General features: G+C 37.1%; 1 protein-coding gene across 14 annotated transcripts in view; it reads left to right on the top strand.

Moving 5' to 3' along the window:
* The window catches only part of myo9aa (myosin IXAa), a 169,280-nt gene extending 143,717 nt beyond the window's left edge, over positions 1-25,563 (top strand). For 9 of the 14 annotated variants that reach the window (XM_077201615.1, XM_077201621.1, XM_077201619.1 and 6 more), the window contains 17 exons: positions 1,847-1,947; positions 2,737-2,867; positions 7,970-8,175; positions 8,256-8,372; positions 9,085-9,276; positions 9,497-9,544; positions 10,595-10,706; positions 10,974-11,035; positions 11,120-11,312; positions 11,951-12,079; positions 13,233-13,338; positions 14,021-14,152; positions 14,986-15,109; positions 17,170-17,187; positions 17,800-17,993; positions 19,155-19,297; positions 23,770-25,563. In XM_077201615.1, the coding sequence (XP_077057730.1) occupies positions 1,847-1,947; positions 2,737-2,867; positions 7,970-8,175; positions 8,256-8,372; positions 9,085-9,276; positions 9,497-9,544; positions 10,595-10,706; positions 10,974-11,035; positions 11,120-11,312; positions 11,951-12,079; positions 13,233-13,338; positions 14,021-14,152; positions 14,986-15,109; positions 17,170-17,187; positions 17,800-17,993; positions 19,155-19,297; positions 23,770-24,173 (2,412 nt within the window). In that variant the 3' untranslated portion in view covers positions 24,174-25,563. Of the gene's footprint in view, positions 1-1,846; positions 1,948-2,736; positions 2,868-7,969; positions 8,176-8,255; positions 8,373-9,084; positions 9,277-9,496; positions 9,545-10,594; positions 10,707-10,973; positions 11,036-11,119; positions 11,313-11,950; positions 12,080-13,232; positions 13,339-14,020; positions 14,153-14,985; positions 15,110-16,822; positions 17,029-17,169; positions 17,188-17,799; positions 17,994-19,154; positions 19,298-23,769 lie in introns of those variants that run through there. The other 5 variants (XM_077201623.1, XM_077201616.1, XM_077201618.1 and 2 more) reach the window with 2 other exon arrangements.
* The last annotated feature ends 366 nt before the right edge of the window (positions 25,564-25,929 follow it).

Raw genomic sequence — 25,929 nt, 5'->3', positions numbered from 1 at the left:
ATCTGAATTGCTTCCATCAGAAGTTTGCTTTCCTCTCCTGATGTAAAAAGGCATTTGTGAAATGTGTAACCCACAGCACTCTTCACAATCTAGCCACACTGCTTGCCTAGACACAACAGCGCTGCTATTTACTGTATAGGTTGCTTCTTCCTGAACAACCAAGACATTCAACCGTGAGATTGTGCTTTCTTCACTGCCACCGTGGACCGACTTCTGCATGCTTTAACATCCAGCTCTGTCTCTTCTTCTACAACCAGGCTAAAGCTGTGGAGCTGTCAGGGCGCCATATTCTTCTTTTCTTTTTCTGTAGTCCTCTTTTTAATACACTTTCCACTCTTCTTTATTAACAGTGCAGTAGAACTGACCACATGCACGGTTACTTCCTGGTTTTCGATAAGCCAGCTTGGGCATTTCCGGTGAACTCGCTGTACATCGACACACAACCATCAGTGGTTGACTTTCTAATGTTGTATTTATATTTGAATGTAGTTATCTCACCTAATTTCCAGTTTTATTGATTGCATTAAAGACTAACGGGAACGTTAGAATAAAAAACACTGTCAGTAATTGGACACGCTCACGCAACATTTTTCCAGCACTTCTAATGTTAATTTTAATGTGATGACCAAAAACATTATTTGTTCATTCTCCTGAGATTGGCCTCATTTATAAAACTGAATGTTTCAAGATGTAGGAAAACCAACATTTGATAGAAAACACTTTTATTTAAAAATAAAAAAGACATAAATTGCCACTATAACCAGTAGATGGCGGCAGAGGAGCATTTATTGGCTCATATTAGCCATTTCATGTAATATTGTTTCACACGTTTCACTTTTGAAAAAAATAACAAACATTATAAAATCACTAGTTTTAAAAATACATTTTGTCAAGGTTTAGCACTTTTTTGTACCTCGTTCTCACAAAAGCTGTCAGTCAGCACAGTGATTTTGGCACACTTGTGAAAACTCCCCTTTTGCAACTAAAATGCTCAATAAATCTTTAATTTACAACGTTGATCCTTTTTTTTTTGCTGAGGAGGAACATTAAGAGATGCGTCTTTTTAATGTCGTTTAACGTTTGAATTACTAAATTAATTCTAGGCCTGACTATTTAAGTGACTATATTCTGATTATGAACGTAAGTGTATTACACTATTGATGCTGTTAAAGCTGCCTCGGGACACTGAAGATATCGACACACCAACAAGTGACATTTCACCGGAAGTTTTCCAGCTGGCTTTTAATTATTACAGAAGTTCTGAAGAACTTTTTGTGCATATGGTCGGTTCAGTCATTATCTGGGTCTTTGTATGAAACTGGTGCCTCTTCCATAACTTGCATTAATCTAATTACCGCTTTGATAAGTTCGACTAACAATGCTGACAGTTTACTTGCCTATTATTGGTTTGTGCTTATTAAGATATAAGATATAGAAGATATAATTATTATTGTTTTAAGTTCACAAAAGGTACCCGGTTTGTAGAATGACCCAACTTTTGTTTTGTGTGCGTTACTTCGTTGTCGTAGTCATATGCTATCATTTAAGTGCACTTTCTTTCATTGTGTGCTGCTGGTCAGTATTAGTGCATTAGTGTTGTAGAAGAAATTGATTTAACCACTTAGTGCCTTCAGACTGTCAAGGAGCAACATGTTTTTACTCTTTGTGCCCGCTGTACATGTTTTAAAATGACACTATCTTCCCGCAAATGGTGGCTGAAGTAAAAGGAAGAGGCAAAGAGTTCATTTAATGGTTTATATTGAGTTATTAAAGAGGTTTTGACAGACCAAGCATGTCTGTCAGAGATCTTTGCTCTTACACGCTCTGCTATAATAATGTGTTTCAGCCGGCCACAGCCAATGAAGAGCAGAAGAACATGTATAAGACCGTGTCAACGGGAGAGCTGGGTAAAAGTGACGCGAGGAAAACCTCTCATGGAGACGGAAGGTGCTTGTTTTTCAATAATCAATTAGTTTTGAACATTCAAGGGACTAAAATACTCATTTACTCACCCTCATATTGTTCCAGCACTGTATTTTGTTCTTCCTTTTTTCCCATGAAAGAGATATTTGACTGTTTTTGGTAACACTTTACAATAAGGTTCATTATTTAACATGAACTACGAATGAACAAAACCTCTGAAGCAATTATTAATCTTAGTTAATTTCAACATTTAAAAATACTTCATTAAAATTAAAGGTTGTATTTGTTAACATTAGTTAATGCTCTTTGAACATTGAACATAACTAACATTAACAAATATTAATAAATACTGTAACAAATGTTTGCTCATTCTTAATTCATGTTAGTAAATACATTTACTAATGTTCACTAATGAACCTTATTGTAAAGTGTTACTGTGGTAACACTTTATTTTACAGTGTCCTTGTTACATATGTTACATGTACTTACCATAGTAATAACAGTAAATTATGCATAATTACATGCAACTAACCCTCAACCAAACCCTAACCCTATAGTAAGTACATATAGTTAATTAATATTACTCAGAACTTAAATATATAATTACTCTAACAATGATACCTTAAAAAGGTGTTTTTTATTTCTATCAGATTTTAAAAAAATTATCATAAAATCAGTCACTCAGGTGCTTTTAAATTCGGTCTCTTTTGCATTCAAAGATTTTTTTGGTTAATTTAAGAAAGGAAATTAGAACCTAAAGAAAATGAAGGCAAAATGAAAGTATTTGGGTGAATTATTCTGAACTGTCTGCAGGGTTCGCGGTAAAATGCGGTTTTGGGGAAAGCCAAAGCATGGAGAGAAGAAGAGCTCGCGAGAGCGGCTGTTGTGTGGCAGTGATACTTTGGACGGGGATTACGCTGAAGCCATACTTCTGATGGAAGAGGGTGAGAGAGAGGGAAAACTGCTCCATTACATGTTTCAAGCTTATTGAGAAGGCCTTTTTGGTTCCAGTCCTTGATTCCGATCGATCAATATCTGTGTTTTGTACACGATAAAAGGATAAAACACGGCTATGACCACCAGAGGTGGAAAGTAACGAATTACATTTACTCGCGTTACGTAATTGAGTAGTTTTTTTGTGTACTTATACTTTTTAAAGTAGTTTTTAAAATCTGTACTTTTACTTTTACTTAAGTCCGTTTTCTTTGAAGTATTGTACTTCGCTACATTTGAAATCATATCCGTTACTGAGTAAAAAATAATAATACAAGGGGGGGGGGATCACACACTCCGGAAACTACTGAATTGATTGAAGGGCGGGAGAACAAACCCGAACAAACGCGCAAAAAAGGTGACGCCCAGCTGAAGCTGAAAGCTAAGCGCCAAGCGAATTATGGCCAGTATGAAAAGTAGAAAAAAAGCGTGGTTGTCCTCGAGGATAGATATCCAATTTGCAAAAAATGTGGACGCAAAGTGGCTGCAAAAAGAGGATATAGGACACCATCCCTCCTGCAGATAAAGGTATGTCCCGATTTACGTGATGCAAAGGGAATCCCGGAATCCAGTCATGAAAATGGAATTCACTTAATGCAGATGTCACGTAAAACATACAAAATAATGGATGGATGAATACATGGAAAGTAGAACTGTGCAATAAACCCAATCGCGACATGGTCTGTGGATAATTAAGCTAAGCACAAAAATACTGCAAGTAAATATATAAGTTAACCCTATTTGTTCTGCTGAGCTGCGTTTGTCTACTACATACTCAAGTACTCGTGACGTTCATGGTGTTTTCAGCGTCTCACAAACAATTTGAGGATATGAATACATGAACATTTCCAGAGCTGCTCTGAGAGAACGCCTAATGAGCATTTTCATAATTTTATTTGAGAAAATCCATTGTCAAATACACTATTACAGGTCTTCACAAACCGTCAAAATAAAAGTTCGGTTTTACTAGGAGAAATTGACAGAAATATATTACTATTGTAGGCATACAGTAGAACGTAGCCTACTTCTCAAAATAATAATAATAATAACAATAATAATACATTTTATTTGAACATTATTTATAGGAATATTTTTTTTGTCCATGGTTTAATTTAGTAAATCTTTTTTTTGCAGCGCTTCCCCAAAAAATAAAAGGACACAAGTTTAAATTTACATTTGATTAGCCTACCACCGTTTTTGATAATATATTTGGATTAAATCATAAAAAGTAGGGGTGTAACGATACACAAAACTGACGGTTCGGTTTTCCCACGGTTTTGATGTCTCGGTTCGGTTCGGTTTAGAAAGCTAAAAAAAAAAATTAAACAGTGGTTTAATGAGAAAATTGTGTCTTTGTCAGTTTTTGCATTAACTTTACTCTAATTTGTTATTGAAATATAATAATTGACACAGTTGCTGTCATTTTCATTAAAGATATTTTAAACGTACTTTAAATAATCAAGATATAATTAACAGGTTAAGTAAAATATAATATATAGGATAATATTGTGCATTTATTTAGTGCAAGAGTTCATTTCTCTAGGAACCAACAAGTTGTGGACACTTAATCACTAGCCTGCTGAGGTAAATATAATGCTAGTGACAAGCTATGCAGTTTTATTGACGTCTTTGCGCTGATGAAACACTGATTGAGCGATTACACGAGTTATGATGCCTTTCAGTAAGTATACTGTATTTTTCAACATATCTTCAGGTGTCCATTCATGTTTATTCTGTAACTGAGGAAGAGATGATCGCGTTTACTCGCGTTTACTCGCGTTTACTCCGCGCTTCCGCTACTGTTACAATCCGTGGTGACAGATAGTTTTAAACTGTGGGTACAGATTGTCAATTTACATCCATGTGGACAGATTGGTAAACTGTGCCTAGTTTTGTAAAACTGTGCACACGGTAGTTTATTTTTCTTCTGTAATGAAGCTTGGCTGTCCATCTAGTGAAAAATGTTGGTACTGCGGCCAAATAAAATCTTACTGAAAGCTCATTTTTTGAGATATCAACCTAAAATTTGGAACACAACTTCTTCAGATTTTTGGCTTACATTTTCTGGCAGTTTTAGAGTAAAATATATTTTGTAATATATATATTTTATATAAAATATAAATAATGATATTTTTACATTGTTCATTTTCATAAACTCAAACTTGTATAACTTTTTTTCTGTTTCACTTTCATAACTTCATAATACTTCATTTCAACATTAATCTGGCAAATGTCTTCTTTAAAACAAGACCAACCATAGGTCTATATTCGAAAGCATTATTGAATTACAACCATTTAAGTTTGAATAGTGATTTTCATGTCTATGCGAAAAAAGGGGGAGTGACAGTTAAAGGGTTAAACAATATTAAACTATAATATCTATATCTATAATATCTAAAATATAATTTATAAATAAAAACTCTCCTACAGTCCAGTCACCATCAGTCGCGACAGTCGCGACTCGCACGTATTTTCATTTAAACGTCACTCACTGACGTTTTCCTAACCAGAAAAAAAAACGATTGCCCTGCTCTGCCTCTGATTGGCTAGTACTTATTGCCATCTGGGTCAGAGCCAATTAGAAGCAGGATGTGGGTGGGGAAAAAACTCTGTGTATAGGGAAAGGGGAGAGACAGAGGGAACAGGCAAGACAAACTCCTACGTTTAAATAACATATAGAAAATATCTGCTTGACAACGAGCTGAGAACAAGCCCAAATAAGCAACTACACTTTAGAAACAAGCCCAAAAAAAAACGCGACCCGCGACTACCAATATTTGTAAGCGACTTTACAGAAAAACAAGCCCAAAGTCGCTTATAATAAGCGGACTTGGCAACACTGATTCCAGGTCCAATCAATGAGCCGGGCTGGGCGGGGCCGGGGTAGCTTGCAGGGCGGGGCGTGTTCGGTACGCCATGAGAGTATCGCCATTCGAATCGTGGGTTCTGTATCGCGGTTCTTCGGTTTGGTTCGAATATCGTTACACCCCTAATAAAAAGAAACATTAATTTTCTGAATAAAATACATTTCATAGGACAATATTATTCTTAAACATTTTAATAAATTATTAATGTTAAAAATAAGTTGTTAATCTAATTCATTATTAATTATCAAATTTAATTGATTAGACATGTTTTATTGAAATTTTAATAAACAAACAAATTATTTCAAGTTTGTTATAATAAAAGCATTTGTTCAACCAAAAAAAAATCCTGTTTTCATTAATTTAACTGTCATTTTAACTGATGATAATAATAATAATACCCATAATTTAATAATACAGTTTATTTATTTAACAATTGATTAATACTGTAAACCGTGATATTTTCTGAGACGTTACCATACTGTGAAAATCTTATACCATTACAACCCTACACGGGAGGGTCCCCCACCCCACCCCCGCTGTTAAAAAAGTAACTCAGTAACTTTTACTCCGAGTCAATTTTAAATGAGCTACTTTTTACTTTTACTTGAGTAGATTTTTAGACCGGTACTTTTACTTGTACTTAAGTAAAATTTCATTGAAGTAGTAGTACTTTTACTTGAGTAGAATATTTTATTACTCTTTCCACCTCTGATGACCACTGCAACCAACGGTTCTCTATGTATCACTACACAACACCCCTAGCAACCACTCTTAGCAATGTAAACATGTGTTCGATATTGTTCATTGAAGCTTATAGAGTAACGTTAAGTGAGTGTACCTGCATTTACAGTATACAGCATTTTCCGTCAGGTCTGTCCTACATTTGTAGACGCTAGTCATTTGTCAGAGTCTTGCTTCTCCGTGTTCACAACATGTTTCAGTCCTTTTCGATATAAAAGTCTTCTCTACTGACTGACTCACTCACTCACTCATAAAGACAGTCTTTGAATCTTTGAATCATCTAATGGCGAAAGTTCAAAGACTTCATTTTTCAATTATTTATTTCTAAAGAAGCACGACAATGTATAAAAGGCTCCATTACTTTGTATCTTACGTTATGGCCCCATAGAAGCCGTTTTTGTAAAAATAGGCTAACGATTGCGTCATTACCACGCGACTCTCTGTCGCACAGTAGAGAAATGACCGTATAGACAGGAGGAGAAGCTCACAGGCAATCTTTTACTGTCAATCGGGGGGACATGGAGGCATAAAGTCAAGGGAGAAGCCCATAGATAGAGAGTCCATAAAAGCAACGGGACAAAATATTTCAACAATGTTTTTGAGGAATTGGAAACAATTTGGTATGTGGCACAGCTACTAGAAGAGTTACAGCTGTCAGACAAGTTGCTCACGTCACATCTACGTCGTCAAGCTCAGTTTGAGCCTGTGCAGTCGCTCAGCCATCAGGAAGTGAGTGCTTCTAATGGGCTTCACGTTTCTCTGTTGAAATCAAGGGGGTCGCTGTGTCCATTTCTTTTACCGTCTATGGTTCATGGTCAGGGACTATTTTTTCCAGCGGAAGGAAGGCTTTTAGTGATTTTCCTTCATGAAAGTTACATTGAAACATATTTTTTGGCTTTAATATTAATTGTGTGGTACCTGTTTTATAAAAGGTAGTCGAGGCTAGTGCTCTATCATGAATAAGTCACGTGACTTTGAGCCTCGAGTACCTTATTGCTTACTTAAAGGTGGATTGTGTAATATTTAGGAGGATCTGTTGCCAGAAATGCAATATCATATACAGACCTATGTTTTCAGTGTTGTATTAAGAGCTTACTTAATGAATCGTTATGTTTTTATTATCTTGGAATGAGCCATTTCTATCTAGATACATGCATATCTACACCCCTTACATTGAAATGCGCCATCATGTTTCTACAGTGGCCCTAAACTGACAAAAGTGTTTTGTCATTATGTTGTTATTCGTGCAAGGAAGCAAGCTAAAGTCAGCGAATATAACACTGACACAATGATGAACAAGTAACAATAATATTTCAAAAATACATCTTTTCCTGTCGGCCACCATAACTTCTGTTGGTTGCGATTGGCAACTTCACCACTAGATGCCGCTAAAAATCACACACTGCACCTTAAAAGCATTGCTGTTCTCTTTATTCCTGGAATAGATCGCCTTTCCCCTCCTCAAAGCCCAGACCTTACACTACAGAGGGAGTTTAAGGAGAACAAAGAGCCGTCCCCTAAAGTGAAGCGCAGACGCAGTGTGAAGATCAGCAGTGCGACTCTGGAGCCGGTCCAGTGGCAGAACGATGCCCTGCAGATACTCACCTGTGCCAACGACTACAGGAGCATGAACGACTTCCTCATGAAGAAGGTGTGTACCTGTTTTCTGTGTGAATTTACTACAGCTGCATTTATTTATTGAGCCATCATAACCTTGTTTTAATCTCATAGATTACTGATTTAGACACAGAAGATGGTAAGAAAGACACAATGGTGGATGTCGTCTTCAAAAAGGCACTAAAGGAGTTCCGCTTGAATATCTTCAACTCATACTCCACAGCTTTAGCCGTAAGTACCGTAATAAAGCACTTGCTATGTTTCCACCTAGTTTGGGATATCGCAGTAAAAAAAAAATGCTTGATGGAATTGTCCATAAAGCATCATCTACGATGGAAACGCATTCATCGTATAAATTCCTCGATGTGCAACACAAGTCGCGTGACCGCCTCAGCAGAGGCTGTGATTGGATAACTGGACTAACCAGCGGACCAATCGCATCACAACATCTCAAATGTGGGTCTGAAACACCGGAGTCAAAGTCTGTCATCCGAATGATTTGGTTTATTTCACTCCAGAAGCGTCTCACATGATTGTGTTCCCGAACGCAAGAGAACATGACAGCGTTTATTGTGTTTCGTCTGACGCTCTGAGACGAACTGATTCATGACGGAGGGAAAAAAAGCGCCAGAGTTTCTTCCCTGATTTCAGCAACTTCTATTTTTATTACTGATATTTTACACCAATTTCCCAGGATTTTGTCTCTTGAACACACGGGATGAAACGCTGCTTTATTCACACTTTTTTTTAATGCGATATTTCATTTTTGCGCACAAGTTAAATTCACAACTTTGGATGGAAACATAGATAATGTTATCACTGTCACCCATCTTTCATCAAAATACAGGACTTTTGGACATTGTGTCTTTGCAAATGGCATGGAAGAGCTGTAATGCTTGTTGTTTCATCAGAAACAGAAGTGTTGTGTTTTCTCTGTTTGCAGATGGACGATGGGAAGAGCATTCGTTATAAGGATCTCTATGCCCTCTTTGAGCAAATCCTAGAGAAAAACATGCGTCTGGAGCAGAGGGACTGGAACGAGTCGCCGGTCAAAGTTTGGGTCAACACCTTTAAAGTCTTTCTGGACGAGTTCATGACCGAACACAAACCTCTGGACAGCAGTGGACAGAGCAAGGTGAGCTGCACTATACATGAACATTAAATAAATGTAACAAAGTATTACATTTTTTTGGTGAAAAATATGTCTCTACATTTTAAAATGGCAGGAATATAATTTAGTGCATAGGATTAATGTGTCCAGTTCCTCATAACAACTAAATGTGTAACATATTTTTGTCCGTTTGTGGTTTTCTCATTCAACCAACTGTGTTTATTTGGCTATTTTATTCCCACAGGCTCCCAAACCAGACCGCAAGAAGAGAAGGAAAAAGGATGCTGATATAGTGAGTGGAATCACAGTCTGAGGCTCTGTTTACATCTGGTATTAAAGGGATAGTAAATTCTGTCAGTAATTACTCATCCTTCTGTTGTTCAACCCCGTAAGACCTTCGTTCATCTTCAGAACACGAATTAAGATATTTTTGATGAAATCTGAGAGCTGGATCACTCCTCCATACTAGTCCATAGGCTTCTTCAGGGATTGAACTTGCCAGCCCCGAAAAGTTATTAAAGACATCGTTAAAATAGTCCAAGTGACTACAGTGGCTCAATCTTAAGTTTATCAAGCGACGAGAATACTTTTTGTGCGCAAAAACAAACAAAAATAACGACTTTATTTCAACTATTCATTTCCTTCTCTGTGGGCCTCGAGTCAGTTCACTAGTATAATAATGTAAGCTTCTGTGTTATACGTCACACGCATCACACACATGACCAGTGACGGCCAATAGTGAGCCTACGTGTGACGTAGCTCTACGCAATCACACTACGTTAACTGACTCGACGTTAAAAGCCCTGCCGATGTTTATCCTTGTTTTCGCGTGGGCCGGTTGCAGTCTCTTTTTACATCTCCGAAGTCCAAATTGTTTTGGGTTTTACAACTGGTGAATCTCCAGTTGTCACTGGTGATTGTCATTTGAACCTTTCTGGATCCGCCATAAGTTTAATTATTTAAAGTGCTGTGAGAAAAGCCAAAAAATGTCCACCTCCAACATCCTCACGCAATATAGCCTTTAACCGAGAATCCTTCTCTATGTATACAGATGTGACGTAATGTCGCAAAGACATGCTCGAATTTCCCGCGGAAATCCACCAGTACCACTGAAATTAAAATCACTATTACAAGCTAACCGTTTTGAATCGAGCTAAGGCAAGAAGATATTTTTGAACACTGGCTGGTTATGTTTTTTATTATTATAATTATTTTGGATAATTTTTAACCCAAAAAAGTTACGGATTTTGACACCAGGAGTAAACAAGGCTAGAGTTTTTGTGTACTGATTTAGCATTTCTGTTTTTCTTGGAAATCATCTGACACTGAGCCTTTGTTTCAGGTGGAGGAACACAACGGCCACATATTCAAGTCGACTCAATACAGTATTCCCACCTACTGCGAGTTCTGCTCCTCCCTCATCTGGATGATGGACAAGGCGTGTGTCTGCAAACGTGAGTTTCATGTCCACAGTCTCTGCATCAAAGCGGGCCTGAACTCAATTTAACATAATCCGATTGATCACCAACAAGCCCATGGCTTCCAGCAGGGAACAGTTTGGCTTTGTGATGCAGGATGTTTTCCGCCATCTTACAATGAGAGAGGAATGTTGACTTAAATTGAGTTTATTTTAGGTGGCGGTGCTTTTTTTGTCAAAATTTAATGAAAGAAATCAGTGCTGTTGAAAATGAGAATGAATGAGATGTCCATGTCTTGTGTAGTGTGCCGCTATGCGTGTCACAGAAAGTGCTGTCAGAAGACGACCACCAAATGCAGCAAGAAGGTAAGGGATTTTTCCGCTAAGTGCATTCATGTGATCGGGGAACATGCCGTCACTTACAACATGTTCATTTCTTCCCATGTGCAGTTTGATCCTGAACTTTCCTCAAGGCAGTTTGGTGTGGAGTTGTCCCGTCTGACCATCGACGAGCGAACAGTGCCTTTTGTGGCCGAGAAGCTCATCAACTACATTGAAATGCATGGCCTGTACACGGAAGGGATCTACAGAAAGTCTGGATCCACCAATAAGATTAAGGAGCTGAAGCTGAGTCTGGACACAGGTATGAAACATGAAACGTGTGTGATTTAAACCAGGGGTTTTCATAAAGTACTGTTGCTATTTAAGGCACACTATGTAAGATTTTTCAATTAAAATATTCAAAAACCACTAGAACAATGTTATATATTTTGTTGATTTGTGTACTTAGAGTATCCCAAATACGTCTTGGATTCAGAGTTGTTTTAAATTTTTTTATCATAGGTTTTACACTGTGTTGAAGTAGATAATAAATCATTTTCAAACCATAAATTATCAAATAATATAGTTTCTTAGAATCTTTAAATTCAGAGAAAGTAGCAATTTTAACCAGGAGCGTCGCCTATCAATGACATCATACCCACGTTACCCTCGAATTCCGGTTTTATTTTATAGAAACCATTGAAACAACAAAGACGCTTTAATATATTATTCAATAATTGCGTAAAGTTCGTCTGTTCAATTCATCTATACAGTGATGTCATCATCAGCTCAGTTCAGCTCCCATGCAATAGTGTCAGTGCAGTCATATCAATAATATCACACAACATAATAATGATAATGCTGAATATTAATATTACTAACTCTCCGTAGTAATATATCTACATCTATAGTAACTATGTCTGTATCTATAGTTTAATATCTATTATTTTCTGCCCTCAGATGTAAACGGCATGAATCTGGACGACTACAACATTAATGTCATTGCCAGTGTTTTCAAGCAGTGGCTTCGTGATTTGCCTAATCCTCTGATGACCTTTGAACTGTATGAGGAGTTCCTGCGGGCCATGGGTGAGCAGATTAGCCCATCGAGATTATAGCGTTAGCATTCAGTTTTGGTGTCTTTTTATTGTTTTGTTTTGGGACACATTAAAATCGGTACTAGTGGACAATGTGGCATATGATTTATTTATTGTTTGGTTTGCTTTGCAATTTGCTTTTTGTTTTGTTTGTTTCGTCGAGCATTAAAATTGCTACTAGTGGACAATCTGGCATCATGTATTTATTTAATTTATTGCATTTTGTTTTGTTTTTTGTTTAGGCGCACATTAAAATCAGTACTAGTGGACAATATGGCATTTGATTATTCTTTTATTTTGTTTTGTTTTGTTTGTTTCGCCGAACATTAAAATCGCTACTAGTGAACAATCTGGCATATATTATCATGTATTTATTCATTCATTTTGCACTTTTTTTTTCCGGCGCACATTAAAATCAGTACAAGTGGACAATATGGCATATGAATATTTATTTATTTTGTTTTGTTTTGCTTTTTGTTTTGTTTATTTCGTCAAACATTAAAATCGCTATTAGTGGACAATCTGGCATATATGATCATGTATTTATTAATTTTGCATTTTTTTAATTTATTTTTTTATTTTATTTTTGTTTCGGCGCACATTAAAATCAGTACTAGTGGACAATATGGCATATGATTATTTATTTATTTTGTTTTGCATTTTGTTTTGTTTGTTTCGTCGAACATTAAATCGCTACTAGTGGACAATCTGGCATATGATCATGTATTTATTTATTAATTTTGCATTTATTTTTTTTATTTTTTATTTTTTTGGCCGCACATTAAAATCACCCCCGAGTCACTCAGCCATTTCAGTATCCCAGTATAATAAAAAGATTTTATTGATAATGCTTTAAAATGATAACAAAATCAAAGATCCCTAAAGTTGCTAAACTACCTTTACGTCTTGGATTCAAACTCAGTTGTTTTAATTTTTTTATTATAGGTTTTACACTGTGTTGAAGTAGATAATAAATAATTTTCAACCATAAATGATAAAATCATATAGAAAACCCAAGTTCAAAACTTTAAAATCTTTATACATTTTATATATCAGTCCACAGATGCAGTAACCTTATTCCTTTAGATAAACTAGACATGGCTAGAGGCATAATGTTTGAAGATATATTGGTCATGTCTCTTCAGGTCTCCAGGACAAAAAAGAAGTGATTCGAGGCGTTTACTCTATAATCGACCAGCTCAGCAGAACTCATCTGAACACCCTGGAGCGCATTATTTTCCATTTGGTCAGGTGAGACGCCAGCTGTATTTCTCTCAATGACTGCAACATAAATAATGCTTTAACTATTACACGATCAAACGGCGAGCGATAAATCCTATCGTTTTGTCTGCCCTTTGGTTTCTATTTAGTCTCATTGTGTGTTAGTGTAGCTCCGCCCACAGAGCAATCTCATTGGTCTAAAATCCCACTGCACTTAGTATACCACAGATAAAATAAGATCTGATTGGCTTCTTTTCCACTTTTTGTGCAAAATGTTGGCTTTCAGTGAAATTGTTTAATTGAGTGTGTTGAAAACTCAATTATTGAAATTTCAATTATTGATAATAATAATGAATGTTTTTTGAGCATCAAATCCGTATACTAGAATGATTTCTGAAGGATCATGTGACACTGAAGACTGGAGTAATGATGCTGAAAAAACAGCTTTGCATCGCAGGGATAAATTACATTTTTAAAAATATTAAAATAGAAAACAGTTATTTTAAATTGTCATAATATTTCACAATATTACTGGGTTTTTTTTGCATCGTATTTTTAATCAAATAAATGCAGCCTTGGTCTAAAATCCCACTGCACATACCACAGATAAAATGTTCTGATTGGCTTCTTTTCCACTTTTTGTGCAGAATGTTGGCTTTTAATGTAAATGATTTGATGCTGGAAATGTCAATCTTGTTTCTGTCGCGCACAGGATTGCCTTGCAGGAGGAAACGAACCGCATGTCTGCTAATGCGCTGGCTATCGTGTTCGCGCCCTGTATCCTGCGCTGTCCTGACACCATCGACCCTCTGAGGAGCGTTCAGGACATCGGAAAAACCACAGCGTAATGGACGACTCTTACTTCATATAGTTTGACGGGACTAGTTTAGTCCTAATCAGGGTTTGAAATTAACACCGCAAACCTGCCAAATGCGGGTTAAAATCAACTGTGGCGGGTTGTCAAATCACTAGCCAATGTTACTTATGTTTACTCACTTTGCTTGGGATAAATGTAAGCCAAATAAATCTGCAGAGATTTAGCGCAAATACTCAACTCTTGAGTCATCATGATATATTAAATACAGCATATTGCGCAGAATATGTGCATATCTGGCTTACTTGAACACACACGTCACGACACAACAAATAACGGCGCACTTGTTCATTTTCATTGAAGCAATAGCGAAGATTAAAAAGCATTTGGTTAACAGAAAAGACATTATTTTCCAACATCCTTAATTTTTTATTTGTTCTTTGACCTGTATTGATCTGTCCACCTAAAACACATTTTTAGTGATGAGGATGAAAGAGGAAGGGAGGAGACGGCTGGATCACAGGATTTTGATTGAATAAGAAATTAATGTATGAAATCCATATTTAATAATATATATATATATATATATATATATATATATATATATATAAGCTGTGACGTAGCTAATCTGGTTTCTTTCTCCTTTTTTTTTTTTCTTTGGCTAGTAGAAGTTATGAATGGCCAGTAACTAAAAAAATGTAGTAGCCAAATTGGCCGATGAGTGAAAAAGTTAGTTTCAAACCCTGACGTTTACAGATCTAGTACATTGTGGCAGGTGTGTCATTGGAAGATTAAAGCATTGTGATGTCATTGCTTATCTGATTTTTGCCATTACATGTTGTTTTTTTTGTTTTGTTTTAAAGGTGTGTCGAGCTGATCATTTGCGAGCAGATGAATAAGTACAAGGCCAGGCTGAAGGACATCAGCACTCTGGAGTTCGCTGAGAACAAAGCCAAGAGTCGACTAACATTCATTCGCAGGTCCATGGTAAGAGTCCGACAGCTGAGTCTTTTTATATTTCTATAGACATCCAAATAACCCAGATGTCCAAAACCGCACTGAGGAGGACGTGTTTCTGGATCAACATCCTTCTCAGAACGATCTTATCAACCTTTTTTCCCTCTTGTTTTAGAGGTACTAAAATACGATTGTTTATTTGACAGGAATATTTTAGCTTAACCAATAAAATATGTTGATCCAGAAAGCTGGACAATCCTACAAGTGTTAGTCCTGGAACAACATTCTTTTCTCACAATCATAGGACCTAAATCCTCTAAAATCAGAGGGAAATGACAGGTTGATATGAATCTATCTCCAGCCCCAGTTATAGGCTCAACTCTAACCCTACAATCTCATTGGCCGATAGAAACATTGCTCCAGTCCAGTGGCATCATGCCCATCCAAACTCATTCAAACTGATTATTGAGACATGGATTTTGAGTGCCCTAAGCCTAACTACCAAAACAGAAAAAATGCTTATTTTTACATTTGATAATTAAGTTTTTATTGTACTGTAGGTTCAAAATTAGTGCCCCGAAGTCGTCGCCATTTAAGGCCCCGATATACTTCAAGTGAAGAGCGAACTAAAGTGACGTCATTTCGAACAAAATCAGGCCAAAACAAAGTTTTGTTTCGAGAGTTTGAAATAGCCAAAGAGAAATTCCTGGAAAAGTTCGCTACGGCTGGTAAACGCCTTCGAACTCCCATTGGTCCGTGGTGATGATGTAATAGGTGGGTGTGGCTCTGAGGCTCCGCCTTCTTTTAAATGGAAATCTTCTCCGGTTAATTACTTCTGTTCAGACCCTCGAGGTCAGACGTCTGCGAGTGAAACATGAACACACTGGGAGACGCTTTATAGTAGAAACTAAAGTTGTAATTCTATTATTATTATTTTTTTCCTTAATACTGTAAATATCGATTATACACAATTATAATGATGTTCTCATTATAATTTTTTGTAGCCTATATGACAGACTTGCATGTTGCACTTTACTGTGTTTCCTTTTTGAAGTGATTCCAATCAAATTTCAAGCAATTCAAAACCATCATGTTAAACAGTGCTAAAGGGCTCAGCTGAAGGAAATAATACATTATTTATCAGCTTTAATATATATCGGCCTAATTTTCTTTTTGGGCCGATAACGATAACATAAAAAATGAACAAATATCGGCCGATACCGATAATGTTGGCCAAACACAGAGTCCATATGATGGTGTCAATTTATTTGTCACATTAAGCTACAAAATACATGGAATCCATGCAGGACTTGCGTCAGTAAGCCTTAATAATGTATGATCACGCTTTGGTTCATAACTGAATATAATTGGGCCTGAAGACATTGTGGTAATTATCGCATTGAAAATTTGGGTGGGAGTTTTATTCAAAAAAAAAAGATTATTATTGCTATGTGGGGTCAATGACACAAATGATGTTACCAAAAAAAGGCAATTCTGCTGTTTTTGCTATTTAACTTAGGTTCATTATAAAAAATTGTATTAGATCAAGATTTGAACCCAGAATTCCTGCATTATACTAAACAAAAATGATACCACTAGACGATCATGTCTCTCAGCCAATGCCAGAAGCGTCACTGACGCTCAGAAAATGAGGATGTTGTTCCAGGATCATGTCCTGCTTGTGTAAATCCCTCACATTAGCTCTGTCTCGACACTAACCCCAGTCTCTCCTCTCTAATCCAGAAACCCGTAATAATTGCTGTTAGATTTATGAGCATAACCCGCAGTGCTGTGGCGGTAGGTTTTCACTGTGTGTTCCCGTTGTTCCCGTAAGTGTCGTCCCAGCACTGTGTGGTCCGTCTGTCTACATGATCATGACATGCAGCAAGAAACTCACGAGCTGAGATGATAGTTAGGCACTTAACACGTTATTAATAGACAGAATCACATTCATTTTCATAATGTTGCTGTGTCTGTGTCTGTGTCTGTGTCTGTGTCTGTGTCTGTGTGTGTTTGTGTGTTGGATTCACTCCATGTGCCTGATATTTTACACTTTTTTTTTTTAACTTGCTTTCTCTGGGAATGAGCAGTCAAATTCATTCAGAAAGGTAATAGCTTTGGGCTGAAGTGAGTCTGTGTTTTTCTATCCAGGCTCTAAAATGAACCGTTTTTTTAACGATTGCAACAAAATACAATTTCGATCAAATCACAAGATAATAAACAGCCTAATTAATAATTTGTCCTTGGGACAAAATGTTCATTTTGGAAAGTCTTTAGTCTGAAAGTGAGTCTTTAGAATGAAACTGCCAAACGCTTTCTGTGATCGTAGCAGTGCTAATATATAAATGTCTTTCGGTAACACTTTACAATAATGTTCATTAGTTAACATTAGTCAATGTATTCACTAACATGAACTAACAATGAGCAGTACATTTGTTAAGAGCATTTATTAATCTTTGTTAATAAAAATCCAGCTGTTCATGTTAGTTCACAGTGCATTAACTAATGTTAACAAATACAACTGTTGATTTTAATAACGTATTACTAAATGTTGAAATTAATATTTACTAAGATTATTAAATGCTGAAGAAGTATTGCTCATTCTTAGTTCATGTTAACTAATGAAGCTTATTGTAAAGTGTTACCCTTCTTTCTTACCATCTTCATCTAATCTCGAGCTCCGCCACTCATCAGTGTTGTGTTGTGTTGTGTTGTGACAGAGTAAGGGCCCGGTGCACAGGGTGAGGCATCACACACCGTCTCCTCCAGTGAGTCCTCGCTCCTCAGCCGTCCCGGATCTGATGCAGGAGAGCGGAGACGAGAAAGATCCCGAAGTCTCTGAGCAGCAGCAGGTCGCCATGCAGCAGGAGGAGAAAGTGCTGACCGAACAAATCGAGAGTCTGCAGAAAGAGAAGTAAGAGATCGCTTTAGCATCTCACATTGGTCGCATAAACTTGGATGTTAAGGGCTGTATCATACACTCGGTGTAATGCAGCGCTTGGTGCGACGCAACTGTTTTTTGCTAGTTTCAACTCGACGCAGTTTTCATTTTCGCGTTTTGCGCCACGTTGTTTAAATGGCAAATGCATTTACGCCTATTTGTGCGCCCAAAAATTTGTGCACCCTTCGAGGCGTAAAAGGAAAATAAAAGCTTTATGTCAGCTGAGGAGATTAACGTTACAAAGATCAGGTGTTTTATTATGTATCATAGCAATTACTTGGCTTTGTTTAACTCTGAAACATGAAATGTGGATTTATCTGCTTTTGCCACACACTCACACACAAAAAAAAAAAAAAAAAAAAAATATATATATATATATATATATATATATATATATATATATATATATATATATATATATATATATATATATATATATGTATAATACTTTCAATGAACTTTAATTTTATAAGTTACCTGTATTTTTTTAGTTAGTATTACTTAATCAAAACAACCCAGCTGCAGTTTGATTGATATTCAAATGCACAATAATAAAAAAAAACGATATATGAAAATGAACAATAACGGAGTTATTTTTTCTGCAAATGAACTCTTCTGTTATAGAGTTCATTTGCAAAAACGGATAACTCCGTTCTTGTTCATTTTCATATATCATGTGTTTTTTTTTTACTTGTAACAAACAACTTGTAAATGTCCCAATTGGGAGAGGGTGTGCAATTTTCAAAGAGTTTAGTTAAACTTTCATGTTATATATTTTTGGATGTGTTTGTGAGTTAATAAACGTAACTGGTTGTGAGACACTTGGCACATAATAACTAAATATAGATAAATCAATTGATATAGCCCTGAATCGAATCGAATCGTAATCGTATCGCAGAATTTTTTGAGGTATCGGCAAATATCGTATCGCTGGCTGAGAGAATCGATATCGTATCTTGATGAACTGTCCGATTTACATTCCTACTATTACGCCTTATGAATCCCTAGAGGAAATACTAGGTTTTCCATAATGTGCCGTATACAGCCAGAGTGTGGAGTTAGTGTGTTAGCAGTGCACTAGTACTCCTTAATGAACACAGTCAAAGCCTGAGATTTGTTTGCTGGTCCTCATAGGGAGGAGTTGACCTTCGAGATGCTCGCTCTGGAGCCACGGGCGTCCGATGACGAGACCCTGGAGTCCGAAGCCTCTATCGGCACCGCGGACAGCTCGGAAAACCTGAACGTGGACTCCGAAGGAGCCGCTTCTGACTTCTCGGGTGAGTAACTAATGGTGCGTTCAAGGCCTCCTGGGAAGTTCGTACGAAGTGTTTACGACGGCAGTGCGTTCAAGTCACTTTCCTCGGGGTTAGATGGCGCTGTACTTTCTCTTAATTAATTGGTAACACTTTACAATAAGGATCATTACTTAACATTATTTAATGTATTAACTAACATGAACTAACCATGAGCAATACATGTGTTATTGTATTTATTAATCTTTGTTAACGCTAGTTAATAAAAATACATCTGTTCATTGTTCGTTCATGTTATTTCACAGTGCATTAACTAATGTTAACACGATTTTAATAAATTATTAGTTAATGTTGAATTTAACATTAACAAAGATTAATAAATGCTGTATAAGTGCAGTTCATTATTAGTTCATATTAACTAAGGTAGTTAACTAATGAAGATTATTGTTATAGAGTGTTACCATTAATTAACAAAAATACAGCAAGGTTTTTTTACAGCAACTGTAGTTCTAGAAAATGAAGAACAAAGAAATGTGCATCAGGTGTTCTTTGCTTTTTTATGTTTTTAATGCATTTATGAAGCCACTGCAATCTTTTATCGTTACATATTATGTTGTTATATTATATATATGTCATATTATGTTATGATATTATGTGCAGGCAATTAGCTTACTTCGCTGAAAATCGAAAAGCCTGACAATATTAGTGCTAAATTCCTTGAAGTATTGTTGTAGTCCGCCATGTTTCTCACTGACACACGACAACTCGTGAAGATCGGGCTTAAAGAAAATCCAGAGTTATCACATTATGGTGGCGTTCATGTGCGTTCAACTCATAAATACGATCTTTACGAGATGACTTGAACGCATCATAACTAGTGCTTCATGTTGCTATTTAATTAAACATGCACGGTTACTTCCTGGTTTTCGATAAGCCAGCTTGGGCATTTCCTGTGAACTGTTAGCTGTCATTCTGTACATCGACACAAAACCATCAGTGGTTGACTTTTTAATGTTGTATTTATATTTTAATGTAGTTATCTCACTTAGCTAATTTGCAAATAAACCAGTTTTATTGATTGCATTAAAGACTAACGGGAACGTTAGCATAAAAAACACTGTCAGTAATTGGACACGCTCACGCAACATTTTTCCAGCACTTCTGATGTTAATTTTAATGTGATGACCAAAAACATTATTTGTTCATTCTCCTGAGATTGGCCTCATTTATAAAACTGAATGTTTCAAGATGTAGGAAAACCAACATTTGATAGAAAACACTTTTATTTAAAAATAAAAAAGACATAAATTGCCACTATAACCAGTAGATGGCGGCAGAGGAGCATTTATTGGCTCATATTAGCCATTTCATGTAATATTGTTTCACACGTTTCACTTTTGAAAAAAATAACACACATTATAAAATCACTAGTTTTAAAAATACATTTTGTCAAGGTTTAGCACTTTTTTGTACCTCGTTCTCCCTTTATAATCACAAAAGCTGTCAGTCAGCACAGTGATTTTGGCACACTTGTGAAAACTCCCCTTTTGCAACTAAAATGCTCAATAAATCTTTAATTTACAACGTTGATGCTTTTTTTGTTGAGGAGGAACAATAAGAGATGCGTCTTTTCAATGTCGTTTAACGTTTGAATTACTAAATTAATTCTAGGCCTGACTATTTAAGTGACTATATTCTGATTATGAACGTAAGTGTATTACACTATTGATGCTGTTAAAGCTGCCTCGGGACACTGAAGATATCGACACACCAACAAGTGACATTTCACCGGAAGTTTTCCAGCTGGCTTTTAATTATTACAGAACGTTTCGTGCATATGTTATTTGCTTACAATTGCACTATTCTATGAGAAATAGTGTGAAAAATTCCAAAAAGAAAAACTGCTCTGGAATGTTGAACACTTGTGATAAAGTTCATTATTTTCCATAATGTAATGATAAAAATTAAACTTTCATATATTTTAGATTCATTGCACACCAACTGAAATATTTCAGGTCTTTTATTGTTTTAATACTGATGATTTTGGCATACAGCTCATGAAAACCCAAAATTCCTATCTCAAAAAATTAGCATATCATGAAAAGGGTCTCTAAACGAGCTATTAACCTAATCATCTGAATCAACTAATTAACTCTAAACACCTGCAAAAGATTCCTGAGGCTTTTAAAAACTCCCAGCCTGTTTCATTACTCAAAACCGCAATCATGGGTAAGACTGCCGACCTGACTGCTGTCCAGAAGGCCATCATTGACACCCTCAAGCAAGAGGGTAAGATACAGAAAGAAACTGCGGCGTGGCATGGAGGCAATCAGCCTGTGGCACTGCTGAGGTGTTACGGAGGCCCAGGATGCTTCGATAACGGCCTTAAGCTCATCCAGAGTGTTGGGTCTTGCGTCTCTCAACTTTCTCTTCACAATATCCCACAGATTCTCTATGGGGTTCAGGTCAGGAGAGTTGGCAGGCCAATTGAGCACAGTAATACCATGGTCAGTAAACCATTTACCAGTGGTTTTGGCACTGTGAGCAGGTCCCAGGTCGTGCTGAAAAATGAAATCTTCATCTCCATAAAGCTTTTCAGCAGATGGAAGCATGAAGTGCTCCAAAATCTCCTGATAGCTAGCTGCATTGACCCTGCCCTTGATAAAACACAGTGGACCAACACCAGCAGCTGACATGGCACCCCAGACCATCACTGACTGTGGGTACTCCAGTGCTGCTTCTCTGTAGCCCAGGTCAGGTGCTTTTGTGTTTCTGGTTCAAAAGTGGCTTGACCTGCGGAATGCGGCACCTCTAGCCCATTTCCTGCACACGCCTGTGCACGGTGGCTCTGGATGTTTCTACTCCAGACTCAGTCCACTGCTTCCGCAGGTCCCCCAAGGTCTGGAATCGGTCCTTCTCCACAATCTTCCTCAGGGTCCGGTCACCTCTTCTCGTTGTGCAGCGTTTTTTGCCACACTTTTTCCTTCCCACAGACTTCCCACTGAGGTGCCTTGATACAGCACTCTGGGAACAGCCTATTTGTGTAGAAATTTCTTTCTGTGTCTTACCCTCTTGCTTGAGGGTGTCAATGAAGGCCTTCTGGACAGCAGTCAGGTCGGCAGTCTTACCCATGATTGCGGTTTTGAGTAATGAAACAGGCTGGGAGTTTTTAAAAGCCTCAGGAATCTTTTGCAGGTGTTTAGAGTTAATTAGTTGATTCAGATGATTAGGTTAATAGCTCATTTAGAGACCCTTTTCATGATATGCTAATTTTTTGAGACATGAATTTTGGGTTTTCATGAGCTGTATGCCAAAATCATCAGTATTAAAACAATAAAAGACCTGAAATATTTCAGTTGGTGTGCAATGAATCTAAAATATATGAAAGTTTAATTTTTATCATTACATTATGGAAAATAATGAACTTTATCACAATATGCTAATTTTTTTAGAAGGACCTATATGTATATAATATATATATATATATATATATATATATATATATATATATAATTTTTTTTTTATTTTTTTTTTTTCATTTGTGAAATTGAGCAAAAACAACAATATTGACAAAATTGTGTCTGAAATGTAACATTAAATTCTTGTTTATTGAACTATTGTTTAAAATTACCTTTACATTCGTGCTGATATTCAGATATAGATATAGCTAATCTATATCATATGATACAAGACAAAAACCCATACAGTATTGGGCATTTTTGCCCTCATATCTCGAATTTTAGTGGCATTTTAACTGCATTCTCAAGTCGTTGCCCTGCATCATGTTTGTAACTAAACTGCAAAAAAAATAGCCCCACACTAACACTATAGCATAATGAGGGTCTTTACCTGCAAACCGAAGCATTGAGAACTTTGTAAGTGTTCAGACAGTTTAATGATACCACGATCCACGAACCACGAACGGCGTGCTACATGAGCTGAACTGTGACTATGGACCAGCACGTATCGCGGCGTTCATGGTTCGACTGGTCGAGACTGGTTTTCCAAAAACAGTGAGGGACCCTCATTATGCTATAGTGTTAGTGTGGGGCTATTTTGAGCCTTGTTAGTGGTATTAACTAGCGATGTTTATTTTTACTTATTCTATGCCCTATATACTAGCGTTATAAGCTAATCTGTGGTAAAACTAAAGCTAAAACTGGGTACATTCGATTATCATGAAAAAGCATCCCAGAGAATGGTCGACTCGATTATCATGAAAAAGCATCCCAGAGAACGGTCGACTCGGTACCCATGTGTTATTAACCCCTAGGTTCATTTCGGGCCGGGATTGTCCTTTAAATACGATTTTTTATCATATGTTAATTTAAAGAATCTTCTATAATATGACTTGCTGTTTTTGTATTTGTTTTTATTGTATTCAAATGATATTTGTATTTTTGTAATTTAATTTTTGCCACGAAAATAGCTTTGAATGCTGACATGGCATTAAATGAAAGAATCGTATTGTTAATGTTAATGTTTGGTTTCCTCAGAGCGAGGTTCAGCGCTGGCCGTCTCGAGACCCAAGAAGACTGAAGCGAAGAGCAGGAGAGTTCTGCGGAAACAGCCTGAATCCCTGGACTCCATAGACTCCAGTTCCACCGTCTCCTCCGTGTCCTCGTCCTACATGCAACCGACCAGAACCCAGAAATTACGCTTGCGGTCCAAATCGCCTTCGACCCGATTGTACCCGTCTGACAGCCTGGACCAGGACGACGAGGACCGAGCGCAGTTCACCAGCCGAGGCACATTCAACCCAGAGAAAGGCAAACAGCGTCTGCAGGGCGTCAAGAGCTCGCCTCAGAGACAGCGGGACAATCCCACCGGAGAGAAGAGGGATCCGGATCTTCCGGCCCAGCAGGTGGTGCTTTACGGGAACAACGAGTTCATGGTGTGAAGACCAAAGGATTGTACGTCCATCACCGGAGAAGAGCTCGTTCTCCCTGCTAACGCTCACTTTTGCTGCATTATAGTCCTTAAGTGCCATGTGGAGAGGAATGCAGATGCGCAGGGAAAAGGGAATGTTGTAACGTTCCGAAACGGAATGTTCTCCTTTGATCTTCGATCGGGAGTTCCGTGACGTTCCGTGACTCTGACGACGAAGCCATTGATGAACTCGAGCTGCTTTAACGTTTACACAGTGTAGAATCATGCGAGCAGCGTTCTCTCAGATGTATTTGCCCCCCGATCCTATTTAATACATTTTATTGACATATAAATCTATATAATTATATATTATAGTGTAAAAAGCCAGAGCACCAGGAACTGCTGGGTTGTTGAATTCATATATTATATCTTTGAATGCGTTGGAGAGAGAAGCGAGGACATGTGTGTGTGTGTGTTCGAGTGCGTGTCTTATGAGAAAACCTCTGGATGTGTTTGTGCTGCTTTTTGTGTTGTGCTTGGAGGGAAATGATGCCATTAAAGGGACCAAGCAAACTGGTGTTATAAAGCCAGAGGATCCCGACACTAAACGAAGACTCTTCGTCTTCCAGGTCACCAGACAGTGTATTGAGTCTTCAACAGCCATCCGTCAGTCGTTTCCATCCCTGTCTTTTCTGCCTCAAAGAAACCAGTGTTAAAACACAAAGCCACAGAGTTACTAGATTGCTGTTACTTATGTTTTTTTTGTTTTGTTTTTATTATATATATATAATCAGCATTATTTTTCAGAAAATCCTTGGATCATTCATGCCCTGCAAACATGAATTACCTCTTGCCAGAAAATGACTTAAATATGACTTAATATATTACCAAATGGTCTCTTCTGCCTGTATATATGTAGTGCGATACACCCTATTCTTTTTCTAAATATTTAATTATTAAAAATCACGGCTATAGTAATCCACAGAAGTGCATTTGAATTCGACAACGCTCGCATTCAACTGCTCTATTCAGTGTTTGATTATTACTATGTCCATCACTAGTTATTGATGCAAAATGAACAAAATTGTGCCACCAGCAAAATAGATCATCTGTCGTTTCTAGTCACTATAGTTTCTGCAAAGATCATGAAGTTTAAGATGAATGACGTTCAGCCTCATGTTAAACTGTGCTTTTGCCCAGTAACATGGTTTGTGAAGGGTTTCTGCATGTGATGGGGTTTTTCACAGGAGTGTTAATTTATATTCTGTTATGTAGATCTCCTGCATCGCTGACACTGGTCACGCCGCCTGCAGGATTCAGAAAACTGATTTGTCTTCTGTCATGTGTTGAACAAATATTTCTAATGAAAGAGAAAAAAAAAAAGTCAATGGTTGTAAAATAAATTACACATTTTGAACAAATGAGTGCTGGTTTGTTAAATGAAAGATGCGAGTTGTTTGTGCTGCTGACTTCCACCCACATTCAGTTTTTTGTGTTTTGATTGATTTGAGACAGAACTTGACTGACTTGTTCATCACGCTTTAGCCTCTTCTTGTTTAACTGCTTAACTTTTTGAGCATAGATGTTAAAAATGCACCATTCAAATGGAAATGGTTGTAGTTCATGAATGATTTGGAGTACACAACTAAGGTTGGTCTCTTTTTTTAAAAGATGATCCTCAGCAGTCCCCCAAGTGGTTGATATCACAACTGAAGTTCCTATGGGATTTTATTTAGGCGTAATACCAAAAATAGCCACCAGGTGACACATTCTATATAATTTTTTAT

This window comes from Siphateles boraxobius, unplaced genomic scaffold (genome assembly GCF_051911475.1).
Source record: "Siphateles boraxobius isolate OS27281-9 unplaced genomic scaffold, OSU_SipBor_1 48, whole genome shotgun sequence".
NCBI classification, from domain to species: Eukaryota; Metazoa; Chordata; class Actinopteri; order Cypriniformes; family Leuciscidae; genus Siphateles; species Siphateles boraxobius.
This window is presented reverse-complemented; position numbering and strand designations above follow the sequence as displayed.